The following is a 16,479-nucleotide window of genomic DNA, read 5'->3' as shown; positions in this document are numbered from 1 at the left end:
AGAGTCTGGAGTAAAAATGTTTCTCGTTGATTTTCAGGCGCAGCGATGCTCTCGAGGCGGAGGTGTTTGATGATGAAGGAGGAAGAGGACGAGACGGAGTGGGACTTCAGGAGGAAGAGGACGAGTTTTACCCTGACAGCAGCCAGGAGGGGGACGAGGACGAGGACGAGGACGAGGAGGAGGAGGAGGAGGAGGTGGTGGTGACCAAAGCAGCTCCCAGGACAGCTCCCATCACAGAGAAAGTGATGAAGAGTTTATTTCCTCTGAAGGTCCGACCCTCAGTGACTCAGCGTCTCACCCAGTTTGTCCTCCTCCGTCCAGGTGAACAAGGAGACCAGCATGGACAGCCCGTCTCCGTCCCACCACTGCTCTGTGGTCCGGCCCAAAGAGCGGCGCCCGGACGTCCGCCAGCAGAACGTCTTCCTGAGGGGCCACACCATCATCCGCTCCAAGACCTTCTCCCCCGGGCCTCAGAGCCAGTACATCTGCAGGGTAACCGTGCGGCGGCGGCGGGAGACACTGTCCCCGCGCCGCTCAGACATCTGACGCCTTCCTTCTCTCCTCCTGTTGGCAGATTAACCGCAGCGACAGCGACAGCTCCACCCTCTCCAAGAGGTCCCCGTTCGTCAGGAACGCCTCGGAGAGACGCAGCATGCGCATGAAGAAGGTACGACGAGTCCGTCTGAGGGTCCCTGTCCTCCTGGGCTCGACCCAAACGGACGTTTTCCCTGAGTTCTGCCTCACAGGCTCACCGTTTCGAGCCTCATTCGTCCTTCCTGTCCACCCCGCAGCCCCCCGTGCAGGTCAAAGGTCTGGACGGCCTGCTCCGCACCTCCCTGGACCTGGAGCTGGACCTGCAGGTGTCCCGGACCCGGCGGGCCCGGCTGGACCAGGAGCTCCGGGTCCTGCGGGAGCTGAAGTCGCAGCTGGAGAAGGCGAGGCAGCGGGGCCAGAGAGAGCTGCCCGCCTGGGTCCAGGAGGACGAGCGCTTCCGGCTCCTCCTCAGGATGGCCGAGAAACAGGTAGGACCGCCGAGCCAGGTCCGGGTCCCGGTCCGGGTCCGGGTCCGGAGTTTAACCCTCGCCTCTCCTCTCTGTCCGGGTCAGACCCACGAGGAGCAGCTGCAGGAGAGACGGGTGGAGAAGATGATGAGAGCCGCAGCCAAGGACGTCCACAAGATCCGAGGACAGAGCCGCAAAGAGGTCCCCGAGGTCCAGACCTTCAGGTGGGACACCTGTTCTGATGATGATGATGATGATGATGAATGCATGAACGCAGCTCTGCAGGGACAGAACCGAGCCCTGAAGCTTCATCTCCTCAGACGATGAAGGTCGGAGTCCAGGGAAGCAGAAAAAGTTTCTCGTTTTAGTGACTTTCAAAATAAAACGTTGCTGTCAGGAAGTCAGGGGCGCCACGGTGCGTCAGAATGTGGGGTAGTCTTCATCAGAGGAGGAGGAGGAGGAGTCAGAAGGTCCTCCGTCCTGCAGCTGCACGAACAGTCAGGCTGGGACAGCGCTGTGAACGGAGTGGGCCACGGTGGAGGTGTGGTTGTGGTACGGGCAGGCCGGCGTTCGTCCACAACCATCACTGCCCCACCTGCAGCGGCGTGTAGAGCAGAGTGGGCCACTTCCTGCAGAGGAGTGGGCCAACAACCTGACAGTAAAACTGCATGTTTCAGAGCGGGCTTTTATTGTGGCGGTGCAGCATCCTGAGAGGAATGGGTCAGCGCTCACTGATGGATTTAAATGTTTATATTTTATTCGGTTTATTTACCAACATGTTTGTGTTTAAATTAAATTTATTTTAGCCGTAACTAACGAGCCGTTTTGTCTGCGACTCCAGGGAGAAGATGGCGTTCTTCACGCGAGCCAAGACCTGCATCCCCGACCTGCCGGCCGACGACGTGTGAAGAAACATTTCAAAGTATTTCCCTCCTCGGCGGCGCGGTGGAGCGGCGGGCGGAGGCTCAGACACTCGGCGTCATGAAGACTTAAAACTGACATACGTTCAGAGCGGCGAAGACGTTCCTGAAATCATTCCAGCAGAAATGATGGTCCTGAAGTCGACCTTCATCCTCTCAGAGACGTCTCACCTTCATCCTCTCAGAGACGTCACACCTTCATCCTCTCAGAGACGTCTCACCTTCATCCTCTCAGAGACGTCACACCTTCGTCCTCGCAGAGACGTCCCACCTTCGTCCTCTCAGAGAGGTCCCACCTTCGTCCTCGCAGAGACGTCCCACCTTCGTCCTCGCAGAGACGTCACACAAAACTCCAACTCCCAGGATGCATTTGGGCAGGAACGCTGAATCTGATTTTAGTTGACCCGGTGTGAATCAGAAGCTGGTTCTGGTCCTGGTTCAGGACAGTTCAGGACCCTCTGAGGACAAGATGGAGGTCAGCCGCCGCCCTTCGACTCTGTGTTCGGTTCTTAACTCAATCCGGACTCTCAGCAGGTTCTGACCCGTTACTTTATTCTGGACCGGCAAACTAACAAATCAGAACCAGAACCGGAGCTGCCGCGGGCCGATCGTTTTTAATCCTGTCACCGTTAAACTTTGACTTTTATTCTGAAAAGATTCAAACCTGGGAGGCAGCTGTGGAGAACGAGCTGTTCTTCTGTTGAGCATTCAGCTGAGGGCGGCGGTTCTCATCTCAGCGTTTTTAAACATTTGTTTACGGCGCCGTCGTAAAAATTACACCCAAGTTCAGTTTCTGCCCCCGTGGTTGTGGAGCCTTTTCAGCTGCGGCAGAAACGATAAAATCTGGATCCCAACAAATTTTATATTTTACCTCCTAAAACATTGAAACTTGTCGTGTTTTTAACGATACGGAGCTTAAAGAACAGCTGATGTTTGTGGCTGAACTTTTTAGAGCAAATTCTGACAGCCCTTCACAATAAAAGCACAGACCTTCTGCTTTTATTGTGGCGGATGGATTAGCAGCTAAACTGAGGCTTCTGGAGTCCGAACGTTCGGATCCAAGCGCTCGTCCTCCGGCGGTTCCACGCAGAACCGCAGGTTATTTTACGGACCCTTCGTAGGAAGAACGTAGTTTTGTTCTGATTGTCTCGAACCCGTTTAGGAACGTAGAAACTCTCAGGTAGTCGATCGGTTAGTCGGCACTTTATCCAGCTGAAAAGAAAAAAAAAAACTTTGGACGCCGCTGCGCCTCGCCGCATCGTCGAAGCACACAGGAAGTGAAGATCAGACGTTTTATTTTTATTTTTTTTATGACTGTGATCGGCCAATAGGAGGACAGCAGCTCCGCCCCCTCTCCCTGATTGGCTGCTGTTAATCGTTGCTGGAAGCTTCCCTCAGGAGGAGCTGAAACAGGAAGCTGCTGGGAGAACCGGGGTTTCTGGTTCTCCCACTGAACCCGGTTAGGGTTCTCATCAGAACCGTGAAGTTCGCGACTGGGCGGGATTTAAAGACATCCAGCTGCTGCTCCAGATGTTTCCTTTCATCGTTTGTTTGATTAGAAACTGAAACACAATTCAAAGATCTGGACCCTGACTGGACCTGGATCCTGGTTGGATCTAGACCCTGATTGGACCTGGATCCTGGTTGGATCTAGACCCTGATTGGACCTGGATCCTGGTTGGATCTGGTCTCTAATTGGATCTGGTCTCTGATTGGATCTGGTCTCTGGTTGGATCTGGTCTCTGGTTGGACCTGGTCTCTGGTTGGATCTGGTCTCTGGTTGGATCTGGTCGTCTCTGATTGGATCTGGTCTCTGGTTGGATCTGGTCTCTAATTGGATCTGGATCCTGATTGGATCTGGTCTCTGGTTGGATCTGGTCTCTGGTTGGACCTGGTCTCTGGTTGGATCTGGTCTCTGATTGGACCTGGTCTCTGGTTGGACCTGGTCTCTGGTTGGACCTGGTCTCTGGTTGGATCTGGTCTCTGGTTGGATCTGGATCCTGATCCTTCTTGAGTCCAGACAGGAACAGGAGCCTCTTTTTTTATTTAAATTAGTTTTTTTTTTAAGACGTTTTCTTTTCATCCGTTGAGTTGAACTCACATGCAAATCACTCCCTCCCCTCCCTCCTGAGGGGCTCCAGGGGCTTCTTTTGGTCAGGGGTGGGGGTCCGGGAACCCTCCACAGAACCGAGCAGGAAGTAAAAACCAGACATGATGTCGTCCGACGGACCTGACCAACAGAGACCCTCGGTAAGGAGGGGAGGGGCAGTGATTTGCATGTGAGTTCAGGTTTAAACCAACGTTCCCGGCTCGTCGTTCCTGACGTTCTGAGCCGAGAACGTTTCAAACTCACCGAACTTCCTGTCTGAAGCACAGAACATCTGGATGAAGGAACAGCTGAGTTTGTTTGTCTTTCTTCCTGTTTTTTGTTTTCCGGTGATGTTTGCAGGCGGCCATGATGAACCGGCAGCATGTATTTATTGCACTTTTCTGATTTGGGTGTGCTTTTATTTTGTTTTTATTCCGTTTTCCTTTTTATCGAAAGCCCCGACAAGCTGTGAATTTTATTCTCAGACACTGTAGTCGACAAGAGTTGTAAATATTTCACCAGCACAAACAAACAAACAAACAAACAAACAAACAGTATGTTTTGTAGTTTCACAACAAATAAAAAGTTTTTCTCTTTTACTTTGTTTGTTGTTTTTAAACTCCCACAACTCAGACCCGACTCTAAAATCTGAATCGTCTTTTTTCCGAGGTACCCTGAATGCAGCGTGAGACGATCAGATGCGTTTTATATTTTAATATTGAGCAAAAGTTGATTTATTTGTTACTTTTTTATATTTTCCTTTTAAGCTGTCAGACTTTCTTTTAAAGGTTGTTTTAGACTGGCTGCTTCTCTGTTCAGTTCTCGACTCTTTTTAAGAAGAATTTAGCCTCTAGTCTGTGCTAAAAACGTCTGTCAAATTGAATCTTTGATGCTTTTTTAAATACATTTAAATTGGTTTGACTCTATAAACCTACATCTGCTGATTACCTTCAGGGAGTTTAGTTAAAACCCTTCCAATGGTCTGTGAAGTATTTTGCTAACAGACTGGACATAGATACATGATTGCCCCCTTTTCATGGCGGCGGGTGATAATGATTTGGTCAAATGTTGCCGTTTCAATCAAAATGTCAAGAAAATGAGGCCAAAATTGTTGTTTTTTTCATGAATCATCTGGAAAATACCTTCTGACAAAAAGAAGGGGGTTAAATTGGGAGAATAAAACTATTAGTTTTTCTTTGTTATTGGTAAATATCCGGTTGTTGAGAACTTCCGGTGCAGCAGTGGTTCTTCTTCCGGTCCAGCAGGGGGCGCTGTGCGCCTGCGCTCAAACACAATCAGGGAAAGTTGGAGACTTCCTCCTCCTCCGGTAGTTTGTTTCATCAGACACGAGAGTCCACTTCCAGCCGACCAGCAGAGCTTCGTCCCGGCGTTTTCAGAGAGATGGGAGACCCAGTAACCGAGTACTCAGCCCGGCTTCAGCAGCAGGTCAGCCGCCGCTCCGTGGCGCGGAGAGCTAACGTTAGCAACCAGGCTAAACGTGTGTTTGACGTCAGCGCCGCGCCAGACTTCATTCAGGAAACCTTAGATTTCAACTTTTTTGCTTATAAATGCAATAAAGTATTACGTAACTAAAAATTAATAATCATTTTCTAGTACGTACAGTCCGATTTAACGTTCGGCTTATTATTCTTATAATTAAAAAATACTTTTGTTTTTTTTTTAATAAACTTTCCTTTCTTTTCAGCTATTGTGCTACATTTATTGTGACGTAAATTAAGAGTTTTTTTTATTGTTGTTTAGCTTTATGTTGACTGAGTTTCACGCCGAATTTACCAGAAGATTTTACATATTTTTGTGATTAAAGTACATTTTAAAGTACATTATGCTGGCATGTCCCTTAACTTAAAAACTAGATAAAACGTTGCCAGTCCAGTTTTTAAACTAAGTTTATTTTTTAGCTCGTTTTAGCGCCATCTGGTGGCTGTAGCAGGGAGGGTACCTTTTAACTAGTTTAACCAAAAGTAAAAGCATTAACTCATTATCTGATGAGTGTAACCTGTTTTATTTAAATAATCATAGTTTTAAACTCGAAGATTTCCTTTAGATTAGTCTATAAGTCTTGTTTTATTTCACTAAGCTCGTTAATAATTAAGGTTGCAAAGGTTAAAACTCAAACAGGTTTTGTGATGTTTTTATGAGGGAAGGATAAATAAATAAATGACTTTTAGTTTCGTTCTGATTATTGTTTTAGTGTCGGAGTTGATAAGTTAGTGTTTAAAGTTACAACAAAATGTTTAAACTTTGACAGTCGCTGCTTTATTCTCTGGTTTTTGGACATTTTTATTTAATATTTACATTTTAAGCAAGGATATTGTGCATTTTTCAATCCAGCAGATGAGTTTATAGACTTTATAAAAACAATATTAGTTATTTAGCTGTTTTTATTGTTTCATTTCAGTCTTCTCCTGTGTTTTGGTACGAATCGGACCCGTAGATGTTTTTTGTTTTTGGTGAAAAATGATCCGTTTGTTTCCGTCCTCCAAGGAACTGGAGATCCAGAGTCTGTCCGCGGAGGTGGAGAGTCTGAAGAACCCGCAGAACCTCGGCCCGTCGGCCCGTCTGGACGAGCTGCGGGAGGAGAACGCCAAACTGAAGTACCGCCTGAACGTCCTGAAGAGGGTGAGGAAGAGGAGCAAACCAGGAGAAAACCAGAATAAATGTTGGAAACGTCTGTTTGAATCAGGAGCTGAAGTTAATAATTCTTCTTTTAATCAGCTGCTGTTGTTCAGATTTAAGTTTAAAATTAATTATATTTGATCCAAAACGGTTCAAACTGTTTATGAAGAAACTGCAGCTTTTAATTTGAAGGAATTTAAACACTAAATGAGCTCTTTGTTTGTTTTTATGCTCTCGAAACAACGAGTTCCTCCAGTTAAATAAAGTTTAAAACCTCAGGAGGTGAAGAACGTCTTCAGGTTCTTCTGCCTCGTTTCCTGTTTGCGTTCTCGAAGAACAAACTTCAGAAAAGATGGATTCGTTCGGCTGATTTTACTTCGTTCTTCTGTCCTCCCGTGTCCAGAGTCTGTGGGACGTCTCGCCCTCCGGCGGGGACGCTATGACCAACATCAACCAGCGGCTGCAGGAGGTTTTCGGCGACGCCATCCAGGCAGCGTTCCCCGAGCTCGCCGACCCGCCGCTCGCCGTCACGCCCAACCAGCAGGCCAAGTTCGGGGACTATCAGTGCAACAGCGCCATGGCAATGGCTCAGGTGGGCGCCGGAGACCCGAGACGTCTGCGAACAGCCGGACGCTTCAGGAACCGGAGTCTGTTTGGTGTAAACTTGTGTTTTTTAGGATTTTAGAACCCGAGTCGATCTCCGGTTGTTTGTCTCCGTTCGGCTCAGATGCTGAAGGCGACGGGGACGAAGGTGAACCCGAGAGAAATCGCAGAGAAGATCGTCCGGAACCTGCCGGAGAACGAGCTGGTCCAGAAGACGGAGATCGCAGGACCGGGTGGGAATCTGCTTCTGCTCATCAAACAGGAAATTATAAGAAGAAAATATCTTTAATTTAGATAAAAGTCAAACTTTAGGTTGGCTTTGAAAGAATAAAAATAAAATCTGCTGGAGATGTTAGGAAACATCTGCTCAGTCTTTCTGAAACTAAAAATGGGAACAAAAGTATTTAAAATAAAATCTTTTTAATCTAGTAGAATGTTTGTTAAAAGATATAGAAAATATTATGTTTATTATAAAAATATTTATCTATTTGCACAAACTGAAGAAATAAAGATTGGGTGGATTATTTTTAAAACTCGTCTGAATTTAATCGTTTTTCTCTCCCACTTCCTGTTTCCGTCTCTTTAATTCGTTCGTCTCGTTTTCAGGCTTCATCAACGTCCACCTGAAGAAGACGTTTGTTTCCAAACTGCTCAACAACCTGCTGCTCAGCGGCGTGCAGCCGCCGCCGCTCGCCGCCAGGAAGAAGGTGGGCGTTTCCCCGCGGCGGCGGGACTCTCCTGTCGGGTTTAATTCGTGACGTTTCATTTGTTTCGGCGCTCAGGTGGTCGTGGACTTCTCCTCGCCCAACATCGCCAAGGAGATGCACGTGGGTCACCTGCGCTCCACCATCATCGGCGACAGCATGTCGCGACTCTTCGAGTTCCTGGGCTACGACGTCCTCAGGTCGCTGACCCGATCGCCACTTCCTGTCTGACCGAGCTCCCGGAGCCGCAGGGACCCGAGTAACGAGCCCTGCTGTCCTCCGCAGGTTGAACCACGTCGGCGACTGGGGGACGCAGTTCGGGATGCTGATCGCTCACCTGCAGGACAAGTTCCCGGACTACCTGAGCGTGTCTCCTCCCATCGGGGACCTGCAGGCGTTCTACAAGGTCCGGTCCGACCGTTTGAACCCGAGCGGAGACACGTCGGAGCAAAAACTCTGATTTCAGGATAAAAGTTTATATTTAGTGACGTAAAAGCTTGTCTCTTCAGGCAGCAGAACTCTTTAACTCGTTTTAATTAAATCTTTTCATTAACGAGTCATAAATAGAGGCACTCGTGGAGTCGGCCGTGGTGGAAGGCCGGTGGTTTGTTACGTCCTGAAACTGTCTCTGTCCCTCAGGAGTCCAAGAAGCGCTTCGACGAGGACGAGGCCTTCAAGAAGCGGGCGTATCGGTGCGTCGTCAGGCTGCAGAGCAAAGAGCCGGACTTCATCAAGGCCTGGAACATGATCTGCGACGTTTCCCGGAGAGGTGCGGCGCCGAGCCTCTGTACCGCCGCCGGCTGCTCGTAGAATCGGGGCGGAGTTTGATTGTTTCGTGACTTTCAGAGTTTCAGAGAGTCTACGACTGCCTGGACATCCAGATCATCGAGAGGGGCGAGTCGTACTACCAGGACCTGATGACTCGGGTGGTGAAGGAGTTTGAGGACAAAGGTGAGTCTGACCTGCAGTTCCGTGAGTCCACCACCAGGTGGTGCTCATGTCTCATAAATATCTTCTTGCTTCTGTTCTTCAGTCAGTTTCACCAGAAATATCCTCCCAGATTGTTTTAGTTTGATTATTTGTGACACTTTTGTCCTGTTTCAGAGTTTGTCTCTGTCCGTCTTCGTCTCCAGGTCTGGTGGAGCTGGACGAGGGCCGTAAGATCGTCTTCGCCCCGGGTCAGTCTCTCCCGCTCACCGTCGTCAAGTCCGACGGCGGCTACACCTACGACACGTCGGACCTGGCGGCGCTGCATCAGCGGCTCTTCGAGGAGAAGGCCGACGTCATCATCTACGTCACGGACAGCGGGCAGGTGGGTGGAGGGAGGACGAGGACACGAGGACGGATAAAAAGTCCCGCCTTTTTATCCGTCCCCAGGCGAGACGTTTTTTTATTTTTTCATCATTTCGCTCATGTTCACCTGGTCTAAGCTCCGCCCTCCTCAGGCTGCAGCAGGTTGGATGGTCTTCATCAGTGAGGAGGAGCGGAGCTGGATTCATGAGGAAGGTCCAGGTCCAGGTTCGGACCCGTCCAACCGGACCTTCCTGTTAGAACGATCTGATATCTGAATAAAGTCGACTTCAGCTGGGCGGAGCCTCACTCGGGCTGCAGCGTCCCGGAGACCTCAGAGATCGGTCTGTCACCGACGGAGATGGACACGTCCCGCAGACATGTTAGCGTTCAGAAATGAAGCGAATTCCGTGGAACCGAAGGTGTGGCGGACGTCTCCCTCATCTTTAGCTCGTTTCTCCACGCTGGCTGTGCGTCGTTCTCGGTCTTCCCTCGTTAAGAAATCTGTTTGTTGTTGTTTAACGACTTAATCGCCGCGGCGCCGGCTCACCCCGTCACTGTCAGGGTTCGGTTAGCTTCACACATCCAGACATCCTGGACTGAGGTGAAACAGCCTGAAACAGTGGGGTCCGGTCCTGGTCCTGGTTCTGGGGGGCCCCGTCCTGCAGGTTTTAGATGTTCCTCTGCTGGGATTAACTGGATTCTGCAGAACCTGAAGACCTGCTGAAGAGCAGAGGAACGTCTGAAACCTGCAGGACGGGGGCCCACCAGGACCAGGACCAGGATTGGACACGCCTCCCAGAAGAGTCCAATCTGATCTGAGAAAAGTGAAAACGGTCATCGTGGTTTTATTTGTGACCGTCCTGCAGACCTCAGTCCAGAGACGTCTCAGACGACCTCCTCACCTTCGACTGTTTTTCAGGTTGCAGAGACATGAAGAGACGCTTCCTTCGGCTCGTCCTTGTGACGGGACATTAACCGGCTCGTCTCTGTTTGTCCCCCCCTCAGGGACCACACTTCCAGGTGGTGTTTGCTGCGGCCCAGATGATCGGCTGGTACGACCCCAAGGTGACCCGGGTGGAGCACGCCGGCTTCGGGGTGGTGCTGGGGGAGGACAAGTGAGTCCACAGCAAAGAGACAGCTGTCCTCTGCTGCTGTCCCGACGTCCCTTTAGCTCCTCAGATAGAAAGGTGGCCGATCTGTTAGCAGAATATCTGATGAGCTGGTGGTAATTTTACCTGTTTATATATCGAAACGTTCGGCTCAGTCAGCAGATGGCTGCTGAAGCTTCTTTTTTATTTTATATTATTAAAATATTTCACTTATTTACAGTTTCTCCTCTTAAAATACATTTAAATCTCTTTAAATGCTTCAGAAACAATAACTTTTAAATCTGCTTCAGCAAACTAATAAAATGCTAATTATGCTACTGCTAATGCTAGCTATGCTACTACTACTGCTAATGCTAACTATGCTACTACTACTGCTAATGCTAACTATGCTACTACTACTGCTAATGCTAATTATGCTACTACTACTGCTAATACTTAAACTAGTTGTTGCTAATCTTATTACTACTAATACTTCTAATGCTAATTATGTTACTGCTATCACCACTACTACTTAATGCTAATAATACTAATACTGCTAATTCTACTAAAACTAACATTACCTAAAAACTGATGTTTTGCTAAATTTGGCTAGCAGTTTGCCACTTTAGTTTGTGTTTTGCTTGTTTTTTTACTTCAATTTGGTGTAGTGCTACTATTAGCTTTTAACTAGCATTTTACTTTTATCTACTTTTAGCTTTTAGCTCAGTTTTAGCCTCTTCAGCATATTTCAGCTTTCAGTCATTCAGAGCTTGGTGTTCACGCTGCGTTTTATGTAAAATAAAAACAGATTTCTTTCCTTTCCTGTTTGTTTTATCACAGACTGAATATAAAGTCAGAAGCAGGTTAAACTTTATTTATTGAACGGTTTATTTACCTTTTTGTTTTATTTCAGTCGTTTGTAGAACCTGCAGCTGCTGTTCAGCTGTGAGTTTTTGGGTTTCTGTGCCTTGAAAGAACAGTTTGATGCTTGTTTGCCGAGTTTTCAGCCTCTTATTTTACCAACAGGACAACATGTTCGGCTGATTTCTCTCAGATCTGCTCTTCTGGTTTTAGCCTGAAGTTCGGTTCAGTAATTATGTCTGACCAGAAATTCATCTTTAAAGAAATAAAATTAAAGAAAGATTTAAGTTTTATATTTATGCTTGGATGGCTTTTAGCTTCTATTCTGTTATTTTCAGCTAGTATTTTTCTACTTTTAGCCTTTAGCTACAGTTCACTGCCTTTAGCTTCTAGCTAGCTTTTTGTTATTTTTATTTAGACTTTTAATATTTTTAGTTTTTAGCTTCCATTCAGCAACTTTTAAGTTTTAGATACTATTCTGCTACTTTTAGCTTACTGTTAGCTTTTTGCTACTCTTTTCTACTATAAGCTAACCTTTTGCTACACTTAGTTTTTAGCTAGCATTTAGCTTCTTGTAGGTTTTAGTCCCCGTTCTGGAGCTTAGCTTCTCATTAGCCTCTTTTTATTTTTAAACTGACATTTTATATTTTCAGCCTTTGGCTACAGTTGTGCAACTTTTAGCTTCTAGTTAGCCTTTTACTACTTTTGGGGACGTCTTTCTGTTCTCGTTAGAAGCCAACAGCTTCATCTGAGAGCCGGTTTTACTCTCCGGATCGTTTGTTTTATCAGATTTAAGATGATTTTTTTGTCCTGCTCAGGAAGAAGTTTAAGACTCGGTCTGGAGACACGGTGAGGCTGATGGACCTGCTGGACGAGGGACTGAAGAGGTCTATGGACAAACTGAAAGAGAAGGAGCGAGACAAGGTGAGACCATGAGACTTATTCAGATTTCAGGGACACCGTCCGCCGACTGTTCTCCGTTTTCTGTTTTAGTTCCATAAAGTTTTGGGAAAAAACATTAAAACATTAAAACAAGCGTCTCGACGTCTCCGTGTGGACAAAGACATTTCTAAAAACGATGTGTTTACGAGGACATTTTAAAACAAAGACCCACCGTGTCCCTGTGTGGACAGGGTCTCAGATTTTAGCTTGTCTCCGCTCCTCCCCCCTCTGTGCTCCTGAAAAGGCGGGAATCACCGTGGAAACCAGTGACAGCAGGTGTTCAGCCACTGCTGGTTCTTCATTGTTTTCTGCTCCAATAAATCCTGAAGATTTTAAGCATTTTCTTCCAGATTAGAACTTTAAAGCTTTAAATGACAAACAGGAAGAGGACTTAACTTGTACTTTCAAAATAAAGCTCGTAGATACTTTTGGAAACACGATTCTGGTTCTTTTAATAACAAAATAAACGTTGGATTTTAAAGAAAGTCGGTAAATGTTGGAACGTTAGGAGTTTCTTCTCATTTTGAGTAAATTGTAAATTATTTTTTGTTTTTTTTGACATTTTATTTTGGAGTTTTGGATTCTTTAAAAGCTCCTCTCCGCTCTCTGAATCCTTTTAGACATTTGGTTTTTATTTAGGTCACATTCTGATCTTTCAGGGAATTTATTTGTTTATAAATGTTTGTCCCAAATCTGGTTTAGTTTGAATCTTTTCTCTTCAGAATAAAAGCTGTCACATCGTTTCATGTCAATATTTGTGTTGAATCTTTGATAAGCAGCCATTAATTGAGCGGCTCATTATTTCTGCCCTCGGCGGCCATTAATGCCACGGCGAGCGGGACTCGAACGCCGCCAGTTTGGTTCTCCTCGTCGTCTTTATTTTATTATTTTTTTATTTCAGAAATCTTTTTATCTCAAACCGTCTGTGAGCTCAGAGCTCTGCAGCCGAACGTCTTCGTTTAAAGAAACAGAAGGAAGTGAGATTTTAAATGTTTTAGACTCCTGGAGGTAAAAACAGGTGGATGTTTGAGGTCTGCAGGTAAAAACAGGTGGATGTTTGAGGTAAAAACAGGTGGATGTTTGAGGTAAAAACAGGTGGATGTTTGAGGTAAAAACAGGTGGATGTTTGGTGTTTGGAGGTTTGGTTCCGGTTGACTTCCTGTGTCTCCGTCGTGATTTCAGACGGGAGGAGTTTGTGAGGAAACGATGCCAGCAGTCCTCCTCGCCAGCCCGTCTGGCCTGGCAGTCGGACCGCCGCCTGGGCCTGAGCCCACATCCACAATCTGCTAACTGGACCTCATTAAAACCGGGTCCAGAGTTGGAGAACCTCCGGCGGCGCCGCCACAGCTCGCTGTTATCCCAGCCCTCAGTCTGTGTGATCAGACGCTTAATTGGTTCATAAAAGTCCCGCCTGCTTTGATGATAAACAGCGTCTCACGCCCGGGACGTCTTTGGTCTTCCTCGTTGGATCCGAGTCCACAACGAGTCCAGGTCCTCCGAAGTCCTGAAGGTTCGTCCTTCAGGCCGGAGGTCGCAGCTTAAAGCGAGATGAGATTTATCGTTTTATCACGTTTCAGATCCACCGAAGTCCAACCCCCCCGCGTTTCTGACTGAAGTGGGTTTAATCTCCGCCTCGGGTTCAGTAAATTAGACTCACGGAGGTTAAATGCAGCTTTGACGGGCAGAAGGTGAAGCTGTCTGATAAAAACCTCGTTCAGCTGCTGTTTCCGAGGATTTTAACCGTTAAACGTTGTAAACGGTCTCCCTGCAGGTCCTGACTCCCGAGGAGCTGGTCAGAGCGCAGAGAGCCGTCGCCTTCGGCTGCGTCAAATACGCCGACCTCTCCCACAACCGCATCAACGACTACGTCTTCTCCTTCGACAAAATGCTGGACGACCGAGGAAACACGGCGGCGTACCTGCTGTACGCCTTCACCCGCATCAGGTGACGGCTGCGGTCAGATTACTGAGGGAGGGAGGGAGGGATGAGTGGAGGGTGGATGGATGTATAAACAGATGGATGATTGGTTGGAGGGAGGGAGGGATGGATGGTTGGATGGATGGATGGATGATGGATGGATGTTGGATGGATGGATAAACGGATGGATGGTTGGTTGGAGGGAGGGATGGATGGATGTTGGACGAACGGATGGATGGATGGATGGATAAACAGATGGATGGATGGATGGATGGATGGATAAACAGATGGATGGAGGATGGATGGATGGATGGATGTTGGTTGGATGGATGGATGGATGGATGTTGGTTGGATGGATGGATGGATGGATGTTGGTTGGATGGATGGATGGTCAGTTTGGTGACAAAATGCCACAGAAACTATTTGACAGAAATCATTTTTGTAATCGATGGTTCAGAGGTCAGGGGTCAGAGTTCAGAGGTCGTCGGCTCTGACCTTTAAGTTTTGTTTCCAGCATCAGAGGAAAAACTCAGGAAGGAAAAGTTTTTCTGATTTTCTCGTAGAAACCTGAAGTTCTGAGAATCAGTCGAAGCGTTTGGATCCAGAACCTCCAGATGGACGGTTTGGATCACAACCGGCTTCATCTTGGCTCGTCTCTCCGTGGCGCCTGATTGGCTCAGCCCCTCTGGCAGTCCTGGCGTTTCCTGCTGGCCCGGTCCGACCTGGTTCCGTTTCAGGACCTGGAAGTTGAAGCGGCGCTCCCTCCACCCGTTCATCGTGGGAGGAAGAAGAGAAGAAGAAGAAGAGAGAAATCCTTCCCTTTTTCCCTCTCAGCTCCCACCGGACCGAACGATATAAAAAAACTCTCAACACACTGTTGACTCTGAGCTCCATATCTGTAACATTTACTGAATTATCGCCATCTTTGAGTTGGCTCATGTTGATTAGCTGTGGCCGCCATCTTGAATCGACTCCAAACGTTAATGAGACGTACGATCAGTGATTACAACCGTCCAGTGCCTGGAGAGAAAAACCGTGGTGAGAATTAACTAAAGTCCAAACACCTGAAGGTCCTGAAGGTCCTGACGGAGACACAAAACGACCCCTGATAATTACCTAAAACCTGCGGTGTTGGAGCAGAGGTAACCTGATGTCTCACGTCCCTCAGGTCCATCGCTCGTCTGGCCAACCTGGACGAGTCCACGCTGAGGAGGGCGGCGGAGACCACCGAGATCCTCCTGGACCACGAGAAGGAGTGGAAGCTGGGGAAATGCATCCTGCGCTTCCCGGAGATCCTGCAGAAGATCCTGGACGACCTGCTGCTCCACACGCTGTGCGACTACCTGTATGAGCTCGCCACCACCTTCACGGAGTTCTACGACAGCTGCTACTGCGTGGAGAAGGACCGGCAGACAGGTGAGCGCAGGGAAATCCCTTCCTATAATGTGTGGCCTCACTGTGAAGCTCGAGGATTCCCCCTTTTTTTAAATATACATCAAACTGGCAAATTCCAACAAACTACGGGTCGTTTTGAAGCTTCTGAGACGAAAAATTCCTAATTTTTGTCACAAATTCTAGTTTTTAAACCACAAATAACCTTCAGTGAACAGTTGGAGCAGTTTTTAAGGACCGCTGGGTTCTTCATCCTGAAATATGTCTCCTTAACGAACTCGTGTTTGTCTGCCGGCTTTCAGGTGAGGTGATAAAGGTCAACATGTGGAGGATGCTGCTGTGCGAAGCCACAGCCACCATCATGGCCAAAGGCTTCGACATCCTGGGCATCAACCCGGTCCAGAGGATGTGATCTGGTCCCGGTCCGCTGAGACCCGGAGGATGCCCGAAACTCTCTGAACTGTTTGTCAGAAAAGCAATTAAATCGACCCTCAGGGGGAGAAAAATGTTAATTTTGATTCATTAAATAACACCTCGTGTGAAGGGTGTTTTTTTCTTTTTTAAATAAAGGAGCCATTATAAACCGCGGCCCATTCTGCTGTCAGTCATTTCAAGCTGTTTGCCTTTAATTTTGATTTATAACAAGCCTTCAGAGAAATAAAACTGTCTCAGCTGCCAGCTTTTACAAACATCGCCCTTATTTCTTTTTATAATTAGTGTGAGGAGGAGGAAAATGATGGGCTGCTGCTCGTTCAGACCCTGTTTCCACCTGGAGATGACACCTGGATAATTACTTTTTATCCTTACTTTTAAAACTTTGGTAACTGAGTAACTTAACTGGTTTATTTAACTATTTATTTCTTTGAGTTGGTTTCACACCGAACAGAAAAACTCCCCACATCTCATTTATTTTTTACATAAATTAGATGTTAGTTTACAGCTTTTGACTAAATGTAAATGTTGTATAAATTTTATACAACACATTTTAGTTTAAATAATTTTAAAATGATTTAAACTAAAATAGGAGCTCAA

At 47.1% G+C, this 16,479-nt stretch overlaps 2 protein-coding genes across 2 annotated transcripts in view; both read left to right on the top strand.

Moving 5' to 3' along the window:
• LOC108245650 (protein KIBRA) overlaps window positions 1-4,609 on the top strand; it is a 4,994-nt gene extending 385 nt beyond the window's left edge. Inside the window, exons 2-7 of the mRNA XM_037979173.1 lie at window positions 38-242; window positions 322-492; window positions 575-667; window positions 792-1,022; window positions 1,107-1,225; window positions 1,843-4,609. Coding sequence (XP_037835101.1) covers window positions 38-242; window positions 322-492; window positions 575-667; window positions 792-1,022; window positions 1,107-1,225; window positions 1,843-1,909 — 886 coding nt within the window. The 3' untranslated portion in view covers window positions 1,910-4,609. The remainder of the gene's footprint in view (window positions 1-37; window positions 243-321; window positions 493-574; window positions 668-791; window positions 1,023-1,106; window positions 1,226-1,842) is intronic.
• A 683-nt stretch (window positions 4,610-5,292) lies between these two features.
• Window positions 5,293-16,036, top strand: rars1 (arginyl-tRNA synthetase 1). The gene is made up of 15 exons (XM_017432736.3): window positions 5,293-5,456; window positions 6,516-6,650; window positions 7,051-7,239; window positions 7,375-7,483; window positions 7,857-7,957; window positions 8,033-8,154; window positions 8,240-8,360; window positions 8,594-8,723; window positions 8,801-8,905; window positions 9,088-9,266; window positions 10,253-10,362; window positions 12,015-12,120; window positions 13,910-14,082; window positions 15,224-15,471; window positions 15,750-16,036. Exons 1-15 carry the CDS (start codon window positions 5,412-5,414, stop codon window positions 15,857-15,859), a joined length of 1,983 nt encoding a protein of 660 aa, XP_017288225.1. The 5' UTR covers window positions 5,293-5,411; the 3' UTR covers window positions 15,860-16,036.
• The last annotated feature ends 443 nt before the right edge of the window (window positions 16,037-16,479 follow it).

The sequence above is a fragment of the Kryptolebias marmoratus genome, linkage group LG13 (assembly GCF_001649575.2).
Source record: "Kryptolebias marmoratus isolate JLee-2015 linkage group LG13, ASM164957v2, whole genome shotgun sequence".
In the NCBI taxonomy this organism is placed as follows: Eukaryota; Metazoa; Chordata; class Actinopteri; order Cyprinodontiformes; family Rivulidae; genus Kryptolebias; species Kryptolebias marmoratus.
Note: the sequence above shows the minus strand (reverse complement) of the source record. Positions and strands in the feature narration are given on the sequence as shown.